Source organism: Mesoplodon bidens, assembly GCF_964165515.1.
Source record: "Mesoplodon bidens genome assembly, chromosome: 4".
NCBI classification, from domain to species: Eukaryota; Metazoa; Chordata; class Mammalia; order Artiodactyla; family Ziphiidae; genus Mesoplodon; species Mesoplodon bidens.
In genome coordinates, this window is record NC_138160.1 from 29,112,158 (window position 1) to 29,128,120 (window position 15,963).

Sequence of the window (15,963 nt, forward strand, 5' to 3'; positions counted from 1 at the left end):
TTTAGAAAGACTAAGAAACCAAATGGTGAATAAATGAAATGACTATAGAGTTGGAAATATAATATAAAAGTGAATCTATATTATATCCACAGGTGGGTTTGCTCTGCGAGGGAAGGTACTAAAACCAGAGATAATACATTTGAACTCTGTTTTTCAGGTCTTTGTGCTACATAACTGTAAAATTCAGCCTTCTCTGTCCCATCACTCCCAGAGTTAAGAAGTATGAAAAGGGGGCTTCCCAGGTGGCGCAGTGGTTGAGAGTCCGCCTGCCGATGCAGGGGACACGGGTTCGTGCCCTGGCCCGGGAAGATCCTACATGCCGCGGAGCGGCTGGGCCCGTGAGCCATGGCTGCGAAGGTTGAGCATCCAGAGCCTGTGCTCCATCACGGGAGAGGCCACGGCAGTGAGAGGCCCGCATACCGCAAAAAAAAAAAAAAAAAAAGAAGAAGAAGTATGAAAAGTTCATTTTATAATCTATTGGATGAGGTTTAAACAGTAAAGTGGGAGTCAAATGATGGTTGTTATTGTCTGAATTATGTCCAGCCCAAGAGAATTCTAAAAAACAACTAAATCCTTGAGCTTCAATTATAAAGCCATTGAAAGCAATGGAAGCATTCATTGGGCATATCTACGCACCTATGTAATTTGTGGCACAGACAGTGTGCAACAGAATAGTTATAGGAAACTTATAACATAAGCCTTCAGAGCGGAAAATCACATAAGAAGATTTAAAGCTGATTGAAGCATGATGAGAGATTGCTTCTATCAGTTCATATGCCAGTTCATTTCTGACTTCAGCTGGGTAGAAAAATAAATCAAGGCACACATTAAAAGCATTTGTGACAGGACTTCCCTGGTGGCGCAGTGGTTAAGAATCTGCCTGCCAATGCAGGGGACACGGATTTGAGCCCTGGTCTGGGAAGATCCCACATGACGCGGAGCAACTAAGCCCATGTGCCACAACTACTGAGCCTGCGCTCTAGGGCCTATGAGCCACAACTACTGAGCCCACGTGCCACAGTCACCGAAACCTGCACACCTAGAGCCCGTGATCTGCAGCAAAGAGAAGCCACCTCAATGAGAAGCCTGTGCACTGCAATGAAGAGTAGCCCCCGCTCGCTGCAACTAGAGAAAGCCCTCACGCAGCAACACAACTAATAAATTTGAAAAAAAAAAAAGCATTTGTGACAAATCTAACATGGCCACTGCACCCATCAGAATTTTCTTTTTTTTCCTTCTCAATACCATATACAGAGACAAGGAAAATTGACAGCAAACACCAAAAAAGTATCCATTCTCTGCAAAACTAGGAGACTGAAAAAAAAATCAATAAACTTAAAATATCAGTTAAATGCTGTCACATGTCACTGACAGCAGGCAGAGTCACGGGGAGTCAACATTCAGGGCAGGGAGTTTTGAGGAAGCCAAGTGGCAGCAGATCTCAAACAGTGCCCAGAAAAATGCACTCCCTGATGCAGAAGGGCCACTGTGAAATACAGATGCTGAAAAGACGCTCCTGTGAGCAGGGCTGAGATAAAGCAAAAGTTATGTTTGGGGAGAAAGTGTGGAAAGCCATCCTGCAGTGGCGGATCTCAGAATCTGCCAGCAAATATAAGGCTCCTAAAGGCAAAGGAACTGGCGAGTGCAAGGCTGGTTTCAGAAGTTTTCCTAGACCCAGCGCAGTCTGGGGAGACAGAGAAGTGTGGCCACACAGAGAAAACACACAGAGCGGCTGTAGTTAAAAGAAGTGACAGGGCTTCCCTGGCGGTCCAGTGGTTAAGACTCTTGTGCTTCCACTGCAGGAGCGCAGGTTCCATCCCTGGTAGGGGAAGTAAGATCTGGCAAGCCCTGTGGGGCAATCGAAAAAGAAGTGTAGAGTACTTGCTTCGGCAACACATATACTAAAATTGTAACGATACAGAGATTAGCATGGCCCGTGTGCAAGGATGACATGCAAATTTGTGAAGATTCCATATTTAAAAAAAAAGAAAAGGAAGAAAGAAAACAAAGAAATGGGGAGTCCCCCAGCAGCAAAGTAGGAACCACCAAGCCACCAAGTCTGGAGGTGTGCTGGGGTCCCTCCCCTTCCCCAAGAAACTACTGCATAGAGCTGATCTAGGAAAATTCTTCAACCACCAGTTAATTTTAGAAAGTAGAAAAGAACAAAAATTACTCACCAAGAAGAAATGTTCTCATGTGGTAGATGAAAAATGTAAGCAAAGATTCCATCATGGGTTTGAAATATATTAATGAAGCAAATTCCTCTATGAAAGAACATTGTAAAACAGAATGCAGAAACCCATGGTAGAAATGACCAGACAAGAGGAGGAACTGAAAACCACTAATGTAAAACACAGAAAACATTAAAAAAAAAAAAGTATCACAGAAACAAGACAGAAGAAATTGGAAGAAGCAAAAAGGATAATTAAGCCCTAGAAGATGCAATTTTAAGCATATGCAGGATAGAAATGGAAAAAGCAAACAACATGAAATGGAAGTAAAGAGCACCAAAAGATTAGAGAAAATAATACATACAGAAGACAGACTAAGAAAAGTTAAAAACAAAACAAATAAAGTGTACTTGGAGTTGTTAAAAAAATTAACCAGTGGTGTACTAAGGTGCGGGGGGGGGGCGGTCAGGGGGATGCTTGTGAGCGGTCCACCCCCCAGGGGAGGAGTATTTTATCTCTGACATGTTTAGAACTGCTGGTCTATGATGCTAATAAAAAAATCTAGCTAACTTTAATTGGCTTTATTACAGTTTTTAAATATTCTATAGACAATATATCCCGTTTGCCTAATTTCCTAACACAAGTCAGACGGCTCCCAATGCCACCTCACCTTAGTACAACGAGAAGAAAAAACTTAATTTATGTTTTAAAATATAATTCAAAGAAGCTTTCCCAGACAAAAAGAAGGCTTACACACACATATTGAAAGGACACAGGAGGAAAATTTGACCCAGAATGATTAACACTCCTTCTAGAAAACTCACTGGACTTTGAAGATAGAGAAAGAATTCTTTGGGAAGTCAAGCAGAAAGACTGTCACTTATAAGACGAAAAAACTCAGACTTATGTCAGAGTTGTCCAGACCAAATGCCAGAAAACAGGACCAAAAAAAAAAAAAAAAAAAAAAAAAGTAAGCCAAGGTTTTTATTTGCAGCCAAGTTTATAACAGTTTAGAGCATGTAAAGTCTCAGGGAATACTGATGGCATAAGTTTTCTTGAGAAAATTAAAGGATAAAGTTTAACTAATAAAGAGATGTCTGGGAGACTGGCAAAATGACTAGTGGTGAACATTGAATATATTTAACTGCAAGATAAGTCCAAATCATAGGAGGGGATAATGCTGACAAACTAAAATGTAATTGTTTTATACCTTGACAGTGTATAAATGATTCAACCACCAAAAGTTAAAAATTAAGAAAGAGAGAAGGTGGGAGACAGGATAAGCTCATTGATTGGCTTATTTGTAATATTTGATATATATATATATATATATATATATATATATATATATATATATATATATATAAAACATGTATATATATAAAACACTATCCAAAAGAAAGCTGGGGAAGCTATAATATATTAAACATAGGAGACTTCAGAAATATTATCAAGGATAAAGAGAAACATTATATAATGATAAAGGGTCAATTCACCAATAGTCTAAATGTCTTTTAACTCATGAGTGGATAAACAAACTGATACATCCATTCAACGGAATACTACATAGCAAGAAAAAGGAAAACACTATTGATTCATACATAGACATGTGTAAACGTTAAGAGACATTGTATATATTGTACAATTCCATTTATAAGACATTTTGGAATTCTAAGGTTGGAAAACCGATCAATCATTGTCAGGGGTTGGAGTACACAGGGGTTGACTACCAAGGGATAGCACAAGGGAATTTGGGGGTTGAAAGAACTGTTCCATTTGATACTATGGTGGTGGAGATACATCTCTATGCACTCGTCAAAACCCATAGAGCTGTACACCACAAAGAATAAATTTTGCTCCTTGCAGAGTTTTAAAAACTCAACTAGAATATGAGAAACTCAAGATGAGATTATGACAAATGAATCTAACTGTATTACAAATGAATGAAGTAACAGAACTGAAGGGCATGGGGGATAAAGATGATCTAAGGGCTTTTAAAGACAGTGTTTTGACTGGATGGTAAAAATAAAAAAATTGGACACAAACATTACACCCTAGTTGGGAACTTTGTTTCTCATGGCACACGGGTTTGCAATTTTTTAACTACTTTATTTGTATACTAAGGTTCAACAAATAAGTAAATATATTATAGATTAAGAGAGCCAGGGTTCACATTGTCAAAGAAACAAGTTACAAATAAATAAAGAGGATGCTAGGGTGAACTCAGTGGTGCTGGATTTGAGTCAGATGTATCAGAATGAACTCATGTTTTTTCGTTTGTCTTTTAACACACAATATAGATAGATAGATTGTAACAGAGTGAACCCGTTTTTTTGTTTGTTTTTTAACACACAACATAGATCGATCGATAGATAGATGATAGTAGGAAAATAAATACAGATATGTATGTATGCATGATTAGCATACATGTGTATTTCCTAACTCTGTCCATTGACAGGACCCAGAAGCAGTGACCTCCTAATAGGGATGAGTACATTTAGCACCCAAGTTTTGGTTTCTAAATACTACTCGCCAATGAAAGGAACCAGGATACTTGGGAAAATGGGTATTTCCAGAGCTAGGACAGGGGAAAATGCAATATGAGCTTGAAGCAGCTTGTGGCACTAGAAAGTAAGAAAGTTGTTGGGGACTGAACAATGGCCCCCATGTGTGCTCATGAGCTAAAATCCCCAAGATCCGTGACTGTTACCTTATATGGCAAAAGAGATTTTTCAGGTGTGATTCAATTCAAGGTTTTGAGATGGGGAGGTTATCCTGGATTATCCAGGTGGGCCCAGGGTAATCACTCTGTCTGTATAAAAGAGCCAAGGAGGTCAGAATCTGAGAAGACAAAGTGATGGGACAGTGGACGCAGAGACGGAGGTGATGTGGCCAATAGGCAGGGAATGGCGACAGCCTCTAAACGCTGGAAGAGGCAAGGCCCTAGAGCTCTCCAGAGGAACCAGCACTGCCCATAACTGGACTTTAGCCCAGTTGGACTGATTTTGAAGTACTGACCTCCAGAACCGTTACAGAATAATTATGTGTTGTTTTAAGCCTAGCTTGTAGTAATTTGTTACAGCAGCAATAGGAAATGAATACAGAAGTACTCAAAAAAAAATTTTTTTTAATGTTTTTAAAATACGATACGGCCTTCCTTGGGGTGGTGGCAAAGGAGAGGGGATGAACTCAGTTATGACACATTTAAACTGTGAGAATAAGGGCTTTTCAAGGCAGAGGTAACTATGCCCTTAAGGTTTATTTGGTTAGTTTGAATGAGTTAATAATCTAAGTAGCCCATGGTCGTCATCATTTTTAAAAATGTCTCTGTCTTTTCATATATATATATATATATATATATATATATATATGTTTTAACCAGAATCACAAAGAACTCTTAATTCCCTTAGGGTCTTTCTTTGTTCCCTCCCCCTTCCTTCCCTCCCCCTTCCTTCCCTCCCCCCTCCCTCCCCCACCTCCTTCCTCCTTTCTCTTGGTTGCTTAATTGATTAATCCAGTCATTTATTTTTATCTCTCACCTGATACTGGGGCCCCAAATCTACCGGTCATGACATCGAAGAAATTTCCGATGTTGGTTTCGACACTGCTGAAGATAATCCCACTGTTCTGATTGCTGAAGTGAGTTGCCAGAGAAGCCATGAATGCAATCTAAGCAAAGAGTTAGTGGTTAATTAAAAGGCAATTTATCTTAGAGAAATAAGGTTTCGATACAAGTAAGTTTATTTCACCAATATTTGTGACAGCAAGATTGGAAATAATTTAAACATTAATCTATAGAGAACAATTAAATAAATCATGGTGATTTCTAACATTTTTATGTTATGCATCATTAAAAGTATATATCAACAGTTCTGAGCATGTGTTTCAATGAACATGAGACTTTAAAGTGCTTTCTGAGATATTAAAATTCTATTATCAAATAATACTGGAAAATTTGGATGAAATCTACATATAGCTATTAAATACCCATTAGCATATACTAAAGGATCCGAAAAGTCCTGCAGCCAACTTTTTAACTTTGTTTGCCCTGTGTTATTTTCTCCATAAAAGACATCTGTGATATTATGATTTATAATAAATATATATTTAGTATTCGCCCCCAGTTCTGGCAGAGAACTCCTAAAATCCTCAGAATTTCCTAAGTGTTGAGGGCAATCAAGGTGTCTTTTATTATGTTAATGAGGTAACTTTGGAAAAGCCCCTCGGGAGGGTCTGGTTGTTTGTGGAGCCAACCACGTGATTAGAGAGCTTTGAACTCTCAGTCCTCCCCCATCCCCCCCTCCCAGTCCCTGCCCCCAAACCTCCGAAGAGGAGAGATAGGGACTGGACAGAGAATCAGTCACCAATGGCTAGTGATTTAATTACTCTTGCCTAAGTAATGAAGCCTCCATAAAACCCCAAAGGACAAGTTTTGGAGAGTTTCCCAGTTGGTGAACGCATGGAGATTTGGGGAGAGTGGCGCTCTCAGATAGGGAGTGGAAGCTCAGTTCCCTTTCCCCATACCTTGCCGTATGCATCTCTTCCATCTGGTTGTCCTTCAGTTACATCCTTTTATAATAACTTGGTGAGCAACTAAGTAAAATGTTTCTCTGAGTGCTTCTGTGAGCCGCTTTAGTAAATTAATCAAACCCAAGGAGGGGGTCATTGGAAGACAGAAGCACAGGTGATAACCTGAACTTGGATTGGCGCCTAAAGTGGGGGAAGGGTGGGGCAGTCTCGAAGGACTGAGCTCATAAGTGTCAGAAGTGAGCTGAATTGTAGGACACCCAGCTGGTATCCGAGAATTGCTTGGTGGTGTGGGAATAGCCCACACTCGGAAATGGTACCACCATTGGAGAGTCACATTTGAAAGTCAATGCCAGTCCCCTGTCCAAATGAGTCATTGAAACTGAGTGCGAATTAGATCAATAAATTCTTTAACTTGCTGGGATTATCCATCTTGAATGAACGGAAGATTTAAGGGAGAGGGGTGAGAGAGGAGAGAGCAAATAATTTGAAGTTCTGGAAGACTTGGGGTGTGGACAGGGAGGCAGGCCTGGGAGAATCAACACAGAAAGGATTGGGGCAGTCAGAAGGACTGTGTGAGGGCACTGGACACAGAAGGATGAAGAAACGGTGACACTGAAGGAAGAGATTTAGAAATGGGGACGAAGGGGCCGGAAGTCACCCTCCGTTACAAACTGCCCAGGACCAATCTTGTCTCCACTTTAATGCCTCCTTCAAGACATGGGAAAGTAATTCTCCCTAAAGACAGTAATGTGGTTTTAGGGTTAAAAAGCTGATGGAGCAAATGTAATAATTGCCCAGGTGTTCTCCATTAAACTGGCTACTACAAGGCCCCTTGACTAGGATATAACCATTCACAGATTTGGGTTCGTTTCTAGCTTTGAGAACCATCCATCTTATTAGGTACCTATAACCTGGGTGATGGCATCTGTCTCCTTTTCTTTGTAAATTTATACTGGCACACAGACCGCAGGTTGCTAAAATTATTAAACAGAGGTCATTAAAAAGTTACGAAAAAAAAAAGACGTTACGAAACCACAAAAGCAGGTTGAGTAACACACAGGATCTCTTAGTTTACCCTTAAAATAACTTGATTCCCCCCAAAATGATGGAATTTATCCAAGGTCAAACAACTACCACATGTGCCCAAACAAAGGGTAAAGGTTTCCCCCACTGATATTTCAGATAGAGTTGCTGTACCTTATAGTTCTTTAAAGTTTCTCGTGTTATAGTATTGTCCGTGAAAATATTAATCAATAATCAAAGAAAGAAATTGGAAAATTTTATTAGAGCGAACCTGAGGATTATAACCCAGGGGAAAATCTTTCAGAAAGCTCTGAGGACCGTTCTGAAGAGGTGTGGGGATAGGGGGAGAAACCAGTATATATGTGATTTTGGTGAAGGGGTACATGCAGTCAAGCACACATCTTGGTAGAAGGTTACTGCTACTCACAAGGGACAGATATCTTAGTCAATGGTTTCAGTGCTTTTCTAAGTAATGGCAAGATGCCAGAAACTAGGTTCATAAATTTCTCTCCTGAAAAGATTTAACTGTCTGCGGGCCAGTGCTGTCAGTTTTCCCAGAGCACAAAATGCCTCATCCTGATCTTCTCCCTGAATTCCTTTCACAGTGTATTGTAGGTCAGCGACTGCAGTGGTAATGACTTGGTTCTTATAGAACTGGATGGTGGGCAACATTCTTTATTTTACAATCCCTTTTGTTCTTAATTTCAACCAAGGTTTGGGAGGCATGTTGTGACCAATTGTCCCACTGCACTAGGAATGCTCATTCCCAGGTCAGGTGAGGATTTCCTTGACAGGACACTCCATGTGCTATTACTAGACCAGACCCAGTTAACATTAGCCAAAAGCCTCTGGACCACCTGTGTTACTAGTCTGTTACAGTCCAGGAAATGGCTCCCTCTTGTTGCTTCTTCCCATATCCAGAGTTACACTATTACAATCATTGATCTTACAGAACTATATATTTGATCAATTGTTTCAAGTCCCCTAGTCATCATTATTTTTATTGGAAGCTCAGTCACACACTGGTAATGAAAGAAAAAATAATCTTATAAAATAGGCAGAACACAAGTAATATAGCTAGTAACATTAATAAGGTTGTAAGTAAGTAACGTTATCTTCTAAGGAGTTACATGTCTGACGTCAAAAGAAGAGAAATTGATCTTTATGGTTGAGCAGTTATTTCTGCCATTGGTGAGGTCTGGTTAATGCATAATGCAGATGCACAATGCACACTAGAGGGGAGGGAGGAGGCCAAAATGGGCAGAGAAAAAATTATGTTTAAATTTTTCTTGTCTTGCCTTAAAATATGAATTTTATTCCATCAGTATGTTCTCTCAGTTACTTAATTTTAATCACTAGTTACTGTTTCAGGAACACATACCAGCCAGAAACAAGCAATAAAAAAATGCTAGTTTTCAATGTTGATAGGAGTCCCTTGGAAGAATCCATCTTAAAAATATTAGCCAAATAAATAAATAAGTAACCCAGACTTAGTAATTTTCTTGGTGTGACCTAACCTCACATCTCACATTTGCAAGTTTTAGGTGTTACCGACAACAAGAATTTTGAAGATCACTTAAAAGAGAAATAAAGAACAGATAAATGGTGGACTTCCCTGGTGGCTCAGTGGTTAAGAATCTGCATGCCAGTGCAGGGGACATGGGTTCGGTCCCTGGTCTGGGAAGATCCCACATGCCACAGAGCAACTAAGCCCGTGCGCCACAACTACTGTGCCTGTGCTCTAGAGCTTGGGAGCCATGACTACTGAAGCTTGTGCGCCTAGAGCCTGTGCTCCACAACAAGAGAAGCCCCCGCAGCACAGCAAAGAGTAGCCCCCACTCTCTGTAACTAGAGAAAGCCCACGCACAGCAATGAAGACCCAACGCAGCCAAAAATAAATAAATGAATTTATATATAAAAAAAGAACAGATAAATGGGTAGTGGGCTTGAGATAAAACGTCCAATGATAGCCTCATAAATGAATTAAAAAAACTTTAAGCTGAAATGAATATGGTCTCATGACACAAAATAAAATGCCTCCAGTAATAAAGAAGATACTGATGAGAAAAGCTTTAATAAAAATTCATGCCACGAAATCTGATTTGATAGAATTACTTGTATATTAATATCCATATATGTAATTTAAATATGCAAATGTAACAAAATTGATAAATAAATGGAATGGTCAACTATCTACTTAATAATATTTTATGCAGCTAAAAGTTTACATATTCGAGTCTCCAAAAACCTTTTTATTGAACACAGATCCTCATTTGGAAAATGGAGATTAGCTGATGTTCAGGGTTGCTTTGTAATTTGGTCTAATGAGGGTGTTGAATTTCACCCTTCATACATTTCTCCCTAAGAATGATTTCAAAGCACTTTGACAGCATAGGTCTTCTGCAAACACCCTGTGGTGGAGATGAACAAATTGAGACAGGTTTACACAACACTGAGGATGAGGAAGCACTCAAGCCTTCTGATTCCTGGACCCTGAGTGAGGGTCATCTGGAGACATGCCAAGACGATTTACCTGCAGTTCTGGTGGGATCCCCGGGAAGCCCTTCTCTCCTTTGGGGCCATGCTGCCCACGCTCCCCCCGTGGCCCCAGATCACCTTTGTCTCCTTTCTCTCCTTTGGCCCCTTCGTGGCCAGTGGCTCCGTTATTGCCATTGTTTCCATGGTTTCCTTAAACAACCAGACATCATCACATGAGAAAGCCCAGTCACTCATACTCACCATCTATTTTTATGCAAATGCAGCTCCTTTCTTCAAAAATGCACAAACTTAATTGTAAAAGGGGACCATTTGAAACAAGCTCTAACACAGCCATGGTGACATCATTGGATAGGCTCGCTTTTAAATGGGACACTGAAAACAGCCTTAGATACTCTTAAGGCTCCAGGCTCCAAAGCCTGCTTTTCCTATAAAGCAAGACTTGGATGAAAAATTGCATAGAGACATTATAAAGCATCCTTTATAGTAGCAAAGATTTGAAACCACCTAAATGTCCATCAATACTGAAAGGGCTAAATTAAAAAATGGTACATCCCAGTAAATGATGTTATATAGTCACAAAAAAAGAATGCTGAAGAAAAATATTTAATAGCATGATATTTTTAGATAAAAAAGGTTATGAATCAATCAATAGTGATAGCATGATACTATGTATATGTGTATATATATATATATAATATAATATAAAATATGTACATGTTTTACCCTAAGGGGAAAAAGACTAGAACAAATTACATAAAAATATTTTGCAGTGGTTTATCTTTTTCTAAGTGGATGAAGCACAAATGATTTTTGTGTCATTCTATACACTTTTCTGCATTTTTGAAATTTTCTACAAAGAACATGAACCACTTTCATAACTGGAGGAAAAGTAAAATCATTGATAAAAAATTATAACAGTAATCTTGAAAGCAAGACTTGGATAATGATTTCAACTCTTCACTTCACTTTGCTAAAAGATAATTTCTACACCTCTCCCTTCATTTTTATATTTGTTGAATTCCAGGCCCTTTTGTTGTTTATTCTGTGTGCTACCTTTGGTCAGGTTTCATACCGAACTTGCAATTCTTCCAGATTAATGAACTTTGACTGGGTTTACAAGTTAACGTGCTAATGACAAAATTGATCCTGATGGGAAGCACGTAGCCAAGGCCAGCCTGTTCTGTGACCTCAGAAGAGTTTAGACCTAAGAAGATTTTAGAGGGCTCTGAAAGTCCCCTACCCGTAATCACTGTACCGGCTGCCTGCTGTCCTTGATGTTCAGTGGCATAGATTCCAAGCTACTGATCATAAAGTCTAACAGCGCACTTTCTCATTCTAAATTTGGTTTCATTTGACAAGCCACTCAAAAGTATTAAGAAAAATTAAACCTTATTTATTAAATATTAACATCAATGGGAGTAAGTCAGAGAAGAGCAAGCAGACATTTGCCAAGCCCTGAGAAAATGTTCTATCCCCAGGAATTGACCTGGAGACAAGAAAGTCAGTTAAACCCCCAGATAGATTTGGAGGTCCTGGGACAGAGGGCACCTGGGCTGCCCTTTCCTTGGCTGACCCAGGAGACTAGCAAGTTCCCCAAATGATCCATGTCTGGGGTGCCACTCAATAGTAGAGATGGCTGAACAGTGGGTCTAGAGGGACCCAGTGGAGCTCTACAGCATGCCCCGTGCCACCATATGGTGCTGGAGCCCAAAAATGTCCCCATGAGTCCAAGAGAGGCATGAAGGTCAACTGAGAGACAGCTGAGCATGGAAGGACCTGGGGGTTAAGGGAAGAAAAACTCAGCTAGACCTAGAATCAGACAGAAAGATGTGTAGCTCAGTCAAAGAGACTGTGAAGTTGACTATAACCCAGACCAGCAAGCTCTCCTCCCCACTCTCACTTCCCAAATCCCCTGAAGCCTAGATCTAGTGCGCTGTATGGAGCACACGGTGGCAGAAACACTGAAACAAGAGTATAAACTTGTTCGGCTCCAGTGGTTCCAGACTCCACACTGGGGAAGGGCCTCCTGGCCTATAAGCTGGGGCCCCAGCATGCCTAATGCCTGTGGGATTCTGCAAGCAGTATGGATAATAAATACTATAGTTTATACAGTTCCACCTCATTAACTCAATAAGCCCAGTTCCCCACCCAACTCTCTTTTGGGTTTTCCATGCATAAGCTTTGGATCACACACAAGTGATCCCAGCTTACTGAGCTTCACCCCTGGCTCCTGTTTCGGCACAGTCTGCAATTAGACTGGAAACAACGCATCCCTCTCATCCTTACCTGGAATGCCAGGGAGACCAGGAGGTCCAGGGGGGCCTTGGTAGCCTCGAAAGCTGTAGTCTCCATGACAACACTTGCTGCAGTCTGGGGGCAGTCCTCCAGTTTGTGGAGACTTTGAAAAAATACAGAGAAGCTTCAGAGAAAGGTACATATGAGTAATTAGAACTTTTGAGCTTCCTCTGGCCACAGCCCCTAGGTAAGCTTAATTCCAAGCAGCCTATGACAACATCAGAAAAGAAAGTGTGGGGTGACTTATGTCATCTTATGTCAATGGCAAAGGAGTCAGGGAGTAGCTAAGGTGAGGTGATGATCAGAAGGCAAAGGAAACGGGAGAGTCACTAGAAGAACAGGCTCTTTGGAAAGTGTGAGTGGAAGTGGAGGATTGGGGCTGTGTTTCTGGGAAGTATGTTCCTGCGGCTACAGGAAAAGAGAAAGCTCCTTCAGAAAGAGAAAGCTCTCTTTCTTTTCCAACTGTCAGTAGTCTCAGATGTAGCTATATTGAGTAGATGACCCTCAAATGATAAAAATTACCAACCTCAAATATAGTTATTAAGTCTATCTATATTCATGATACTGGGTAAAGAGTTCTTAGAAATTCTGAATTGTATCACAACACACATAAATTACCTTAGAAAATTAAGGAAAGAAAGTAGTCATTAGTCCAGTAAATTCTTATTAATTATCTACATCCTGAAACAACTTTAACTCCCTTTTTTTAAACTTCCACCTTTAACATGCTGTTCCATTTCATATTCCACTTGAAAATTTAAAGTGATTAACGCATTATTTGAACTGAGATTTCATGAGTACTTAATGGATATTAAATGTATTCAAATATGACACTGATTTTAACGCTTCTTTCTTTTTTTTTTAAATGCTTCTTTATTCAATGATAACTTTCTAAATAACTTGTGCTTACTGTCAAGGAGCTAGAGATTTGGCAGAAGTTGAATGGCAGAAGAGTTAGAGTTGCCCATAAAATTTGGGGTCCTCTCTAAATTGGCAAATTTTTTAAAAAATTAATTTATTTATTTATTTACTTTTGGCTGCATTGGGGTCTTCGTTGCTGCGCACGGACTCTCTCTAGTTGCAGCGAGCGGGGTCTGCTCTTCATTGCGGTGCACGGGTTTCTCGTTGCGGTGGCTTCTCTTGTGGAGCACGGACTCTAGGCATGTGGTCTTCAGTAATTGTGGCTCACCGGCTTAGTTGCTCCGTGGTATGTGGGATCTTCCCGGACCAGGGATCGAACCCGTGTCCCCTGCATTGGCAGGTGGATTCTTAACCACTGTGCCACCAGGGAAGTCCCTTAAAATGGCAACTTTTTTTTTTTACATCTTTATTGGAGTATAATTGCTTAACAATGGTGTGTTAGTTTCTGCTTTATAACAAAATGAATCAGTTATACATATACATATGTTCCCATATCCCCTCCCTCTTGTGTCTCCCTCCCACCCTCCCTATCCCACCCCTCCAGGCGGTCACAAAGCACCCGAGCTGATCTCCCTGTGCTATGCGGCTGCATCCCAGTGGCTATCAACCTTACATTTGGCAGTGTATGTATGTCCATGCCTCTCTTTTGCTTTGTCACAGTTTACCCTTCCCCCTCCCCATATCCTCAAGTCCATTCTCTAGTAGGTCTGTGTCTTTATTCCTGTCTTACCCCTAGGTTCTTCATGACATTTTTTTTTCTTCTTAAATTCCATATATATGTGTTAGCATACGGTATTTGTCTTTCTCTTTCTGACTTACTTCACTCTGTATGACAAACTCTAGGTCTATCCACCTCATTACAAATAGCTCAATTTCATTTCTTTTTATGGCTGAGTAATATTCCATTGTATATATGTGCCACAACTTCTTTATCCATTCATCCAATGATGGACACTTAGGTTGTTTCCATCTCCGGGCTATTGTAAATAGGGCTGCAATGAACATTTTGGTACATGACTCTTTTTGAATTATATTTTTCTCAGGGTATATGCCCAGTAGTGGGATTGCTGGGTCATATGGTAGTTCTATTTGTAGTTTTTTAAGGAACCTCCATACTGTTCTCCATAGTGGCTGTACCAATTCACATTCCCACCAGCAGTGCAAGTGTTCCCTTTTCTCCACACCCTCTCCAGCATTTATTGTTTCTAGATTTTTTGATGATGGCCATTCTGACTGGTGTGAGATGATATCTCATTGTAGTTTTGATTTGCATTTCTCTAATGATTAAGGGTTTTGAGCATTCTGTCATGTGTTTGTTGGCAGTCTGCATATCTTCTGTGGAGAAATGTCTAGGTCTTCTGCCCATTTTTGGATTGGGTTGTTTGTTTTTTTGTTATTGAGCTGCATGAGCAGCTTGTAAATTTTGGAGTTTAATCTTTTGTCAGTTGCTTCATTTGCAAATATTTTCTCCCATTCTGAGGGTTGTCTTTTGGTCTTGTTTATGGTTTCCTTTGCTGTGCAAAAGCTTTGAAGTTTCATTAGGTCCCATGTGTTTATTTTTGTCTTTATTTCCATTTCTCTAGAAGGTGGATCAAAAAGGATCTTGCTGTGATTTATGTCATAGAGTGTTCTGCCTATGTTTTCCTCTAAGAGTTTGATAGTTTCTGGCCTTACATTTAGGTCTTTAATCCACTTTGAACTTATTTTTGTGTATGGTGTTAGGGAGTGATCTAATCTCATACTTTTACATGTCCCTGTCCAGTTTTCCCAGCACCACTTATTGAAGAGGCTGTCCTTTCTCCACTATACATTCCTGCCTCCTTTATCAAAGATAAGGTGACCATATATGCGTGGGTTTATCTCTGGGCTTTCTATCCTGTTCCATTGATCTATATTTCTGTTTTTGTGCAAGTACCACACTGTCTTGATTACTGTAGCTTTGTAGTATAGTCTGAAGTAAGGGAGCCTGATTCCTCCAGCTCCATTTTTCGTTCTCAAGATTGCTTTGGCTATTCAGGGTCTTTTGTGTTTCCATACAAATTGTGAAATTTTTTCTTCTAGTTCTGTGCAAAATGCCAGCGGTAGTTTGATAGGGATTGCATTGAACCTGTAGATTGCTTTGGGTAGTAGAGCCATTTTCACAATGTTGATTCTTCCAATCCAAGAACATGGTATATCTCTCCATCTACTTGTATCATCCTTAATCTCTTTCATCAGTGTCTTATAATTTTCTGCATACAGGTCTTTTTTCTCCTTAGGTAGGTTTATTCCTAGATATTTTATTCTTTTTGTTGCACTGGTAAATGGGAGTGTTTTCTTGATTTCACTTTCAGTTTTTTCATCATTAGTATATAGGAATGCCAGAGATTTCTGTGCATTAATTTTGTATCCTGCTACTTTACCAAATTCATTGATTAGCTCTAGTAGTTTTCTGGTAGCATCTTTAGGATTCTCTATGTATAGTATCATGTCATCTGCAAACAGTGACAGCTTTACTTCTTCTTTTCCGATTTGGGTTCCTTTT

General features: G+C 39.9%; 1 protein-coding gene across 3 annotated transcripts in view; it reads right to left on the reverse strand.

Moving 5' to 3' along the window:
- Positions 1-15,963, reverse strand: part of C1QTNF3 (C1q and TNF related 3) — a 29,706-nt gene that overhangs the window by 6,249 nt on the left and 7,494 nt on the right. For all 3 annotated transcript variants that reach the window (XM_081233203.1, XM_081233202.1, XM_081233204.1), the window contains exons 2-4: positions 12,510-12,621; positions 10,258-10,412; positions 5,711-5,840 (exon numbers count right to left, since the gene is read on the reverse strand). In XM_081233203.1, the coding sequence (XP_081089329.1) occupies positions 5,711-5,840; positions 10,258-10,412; positions 12,510-12,621 (397 nt within the window). The remainder of the gene's footprint in view (positions 1-5,710; positions 5,841-10,257; positions 10,413-12,509; positions 12,622-15,963) is intronic.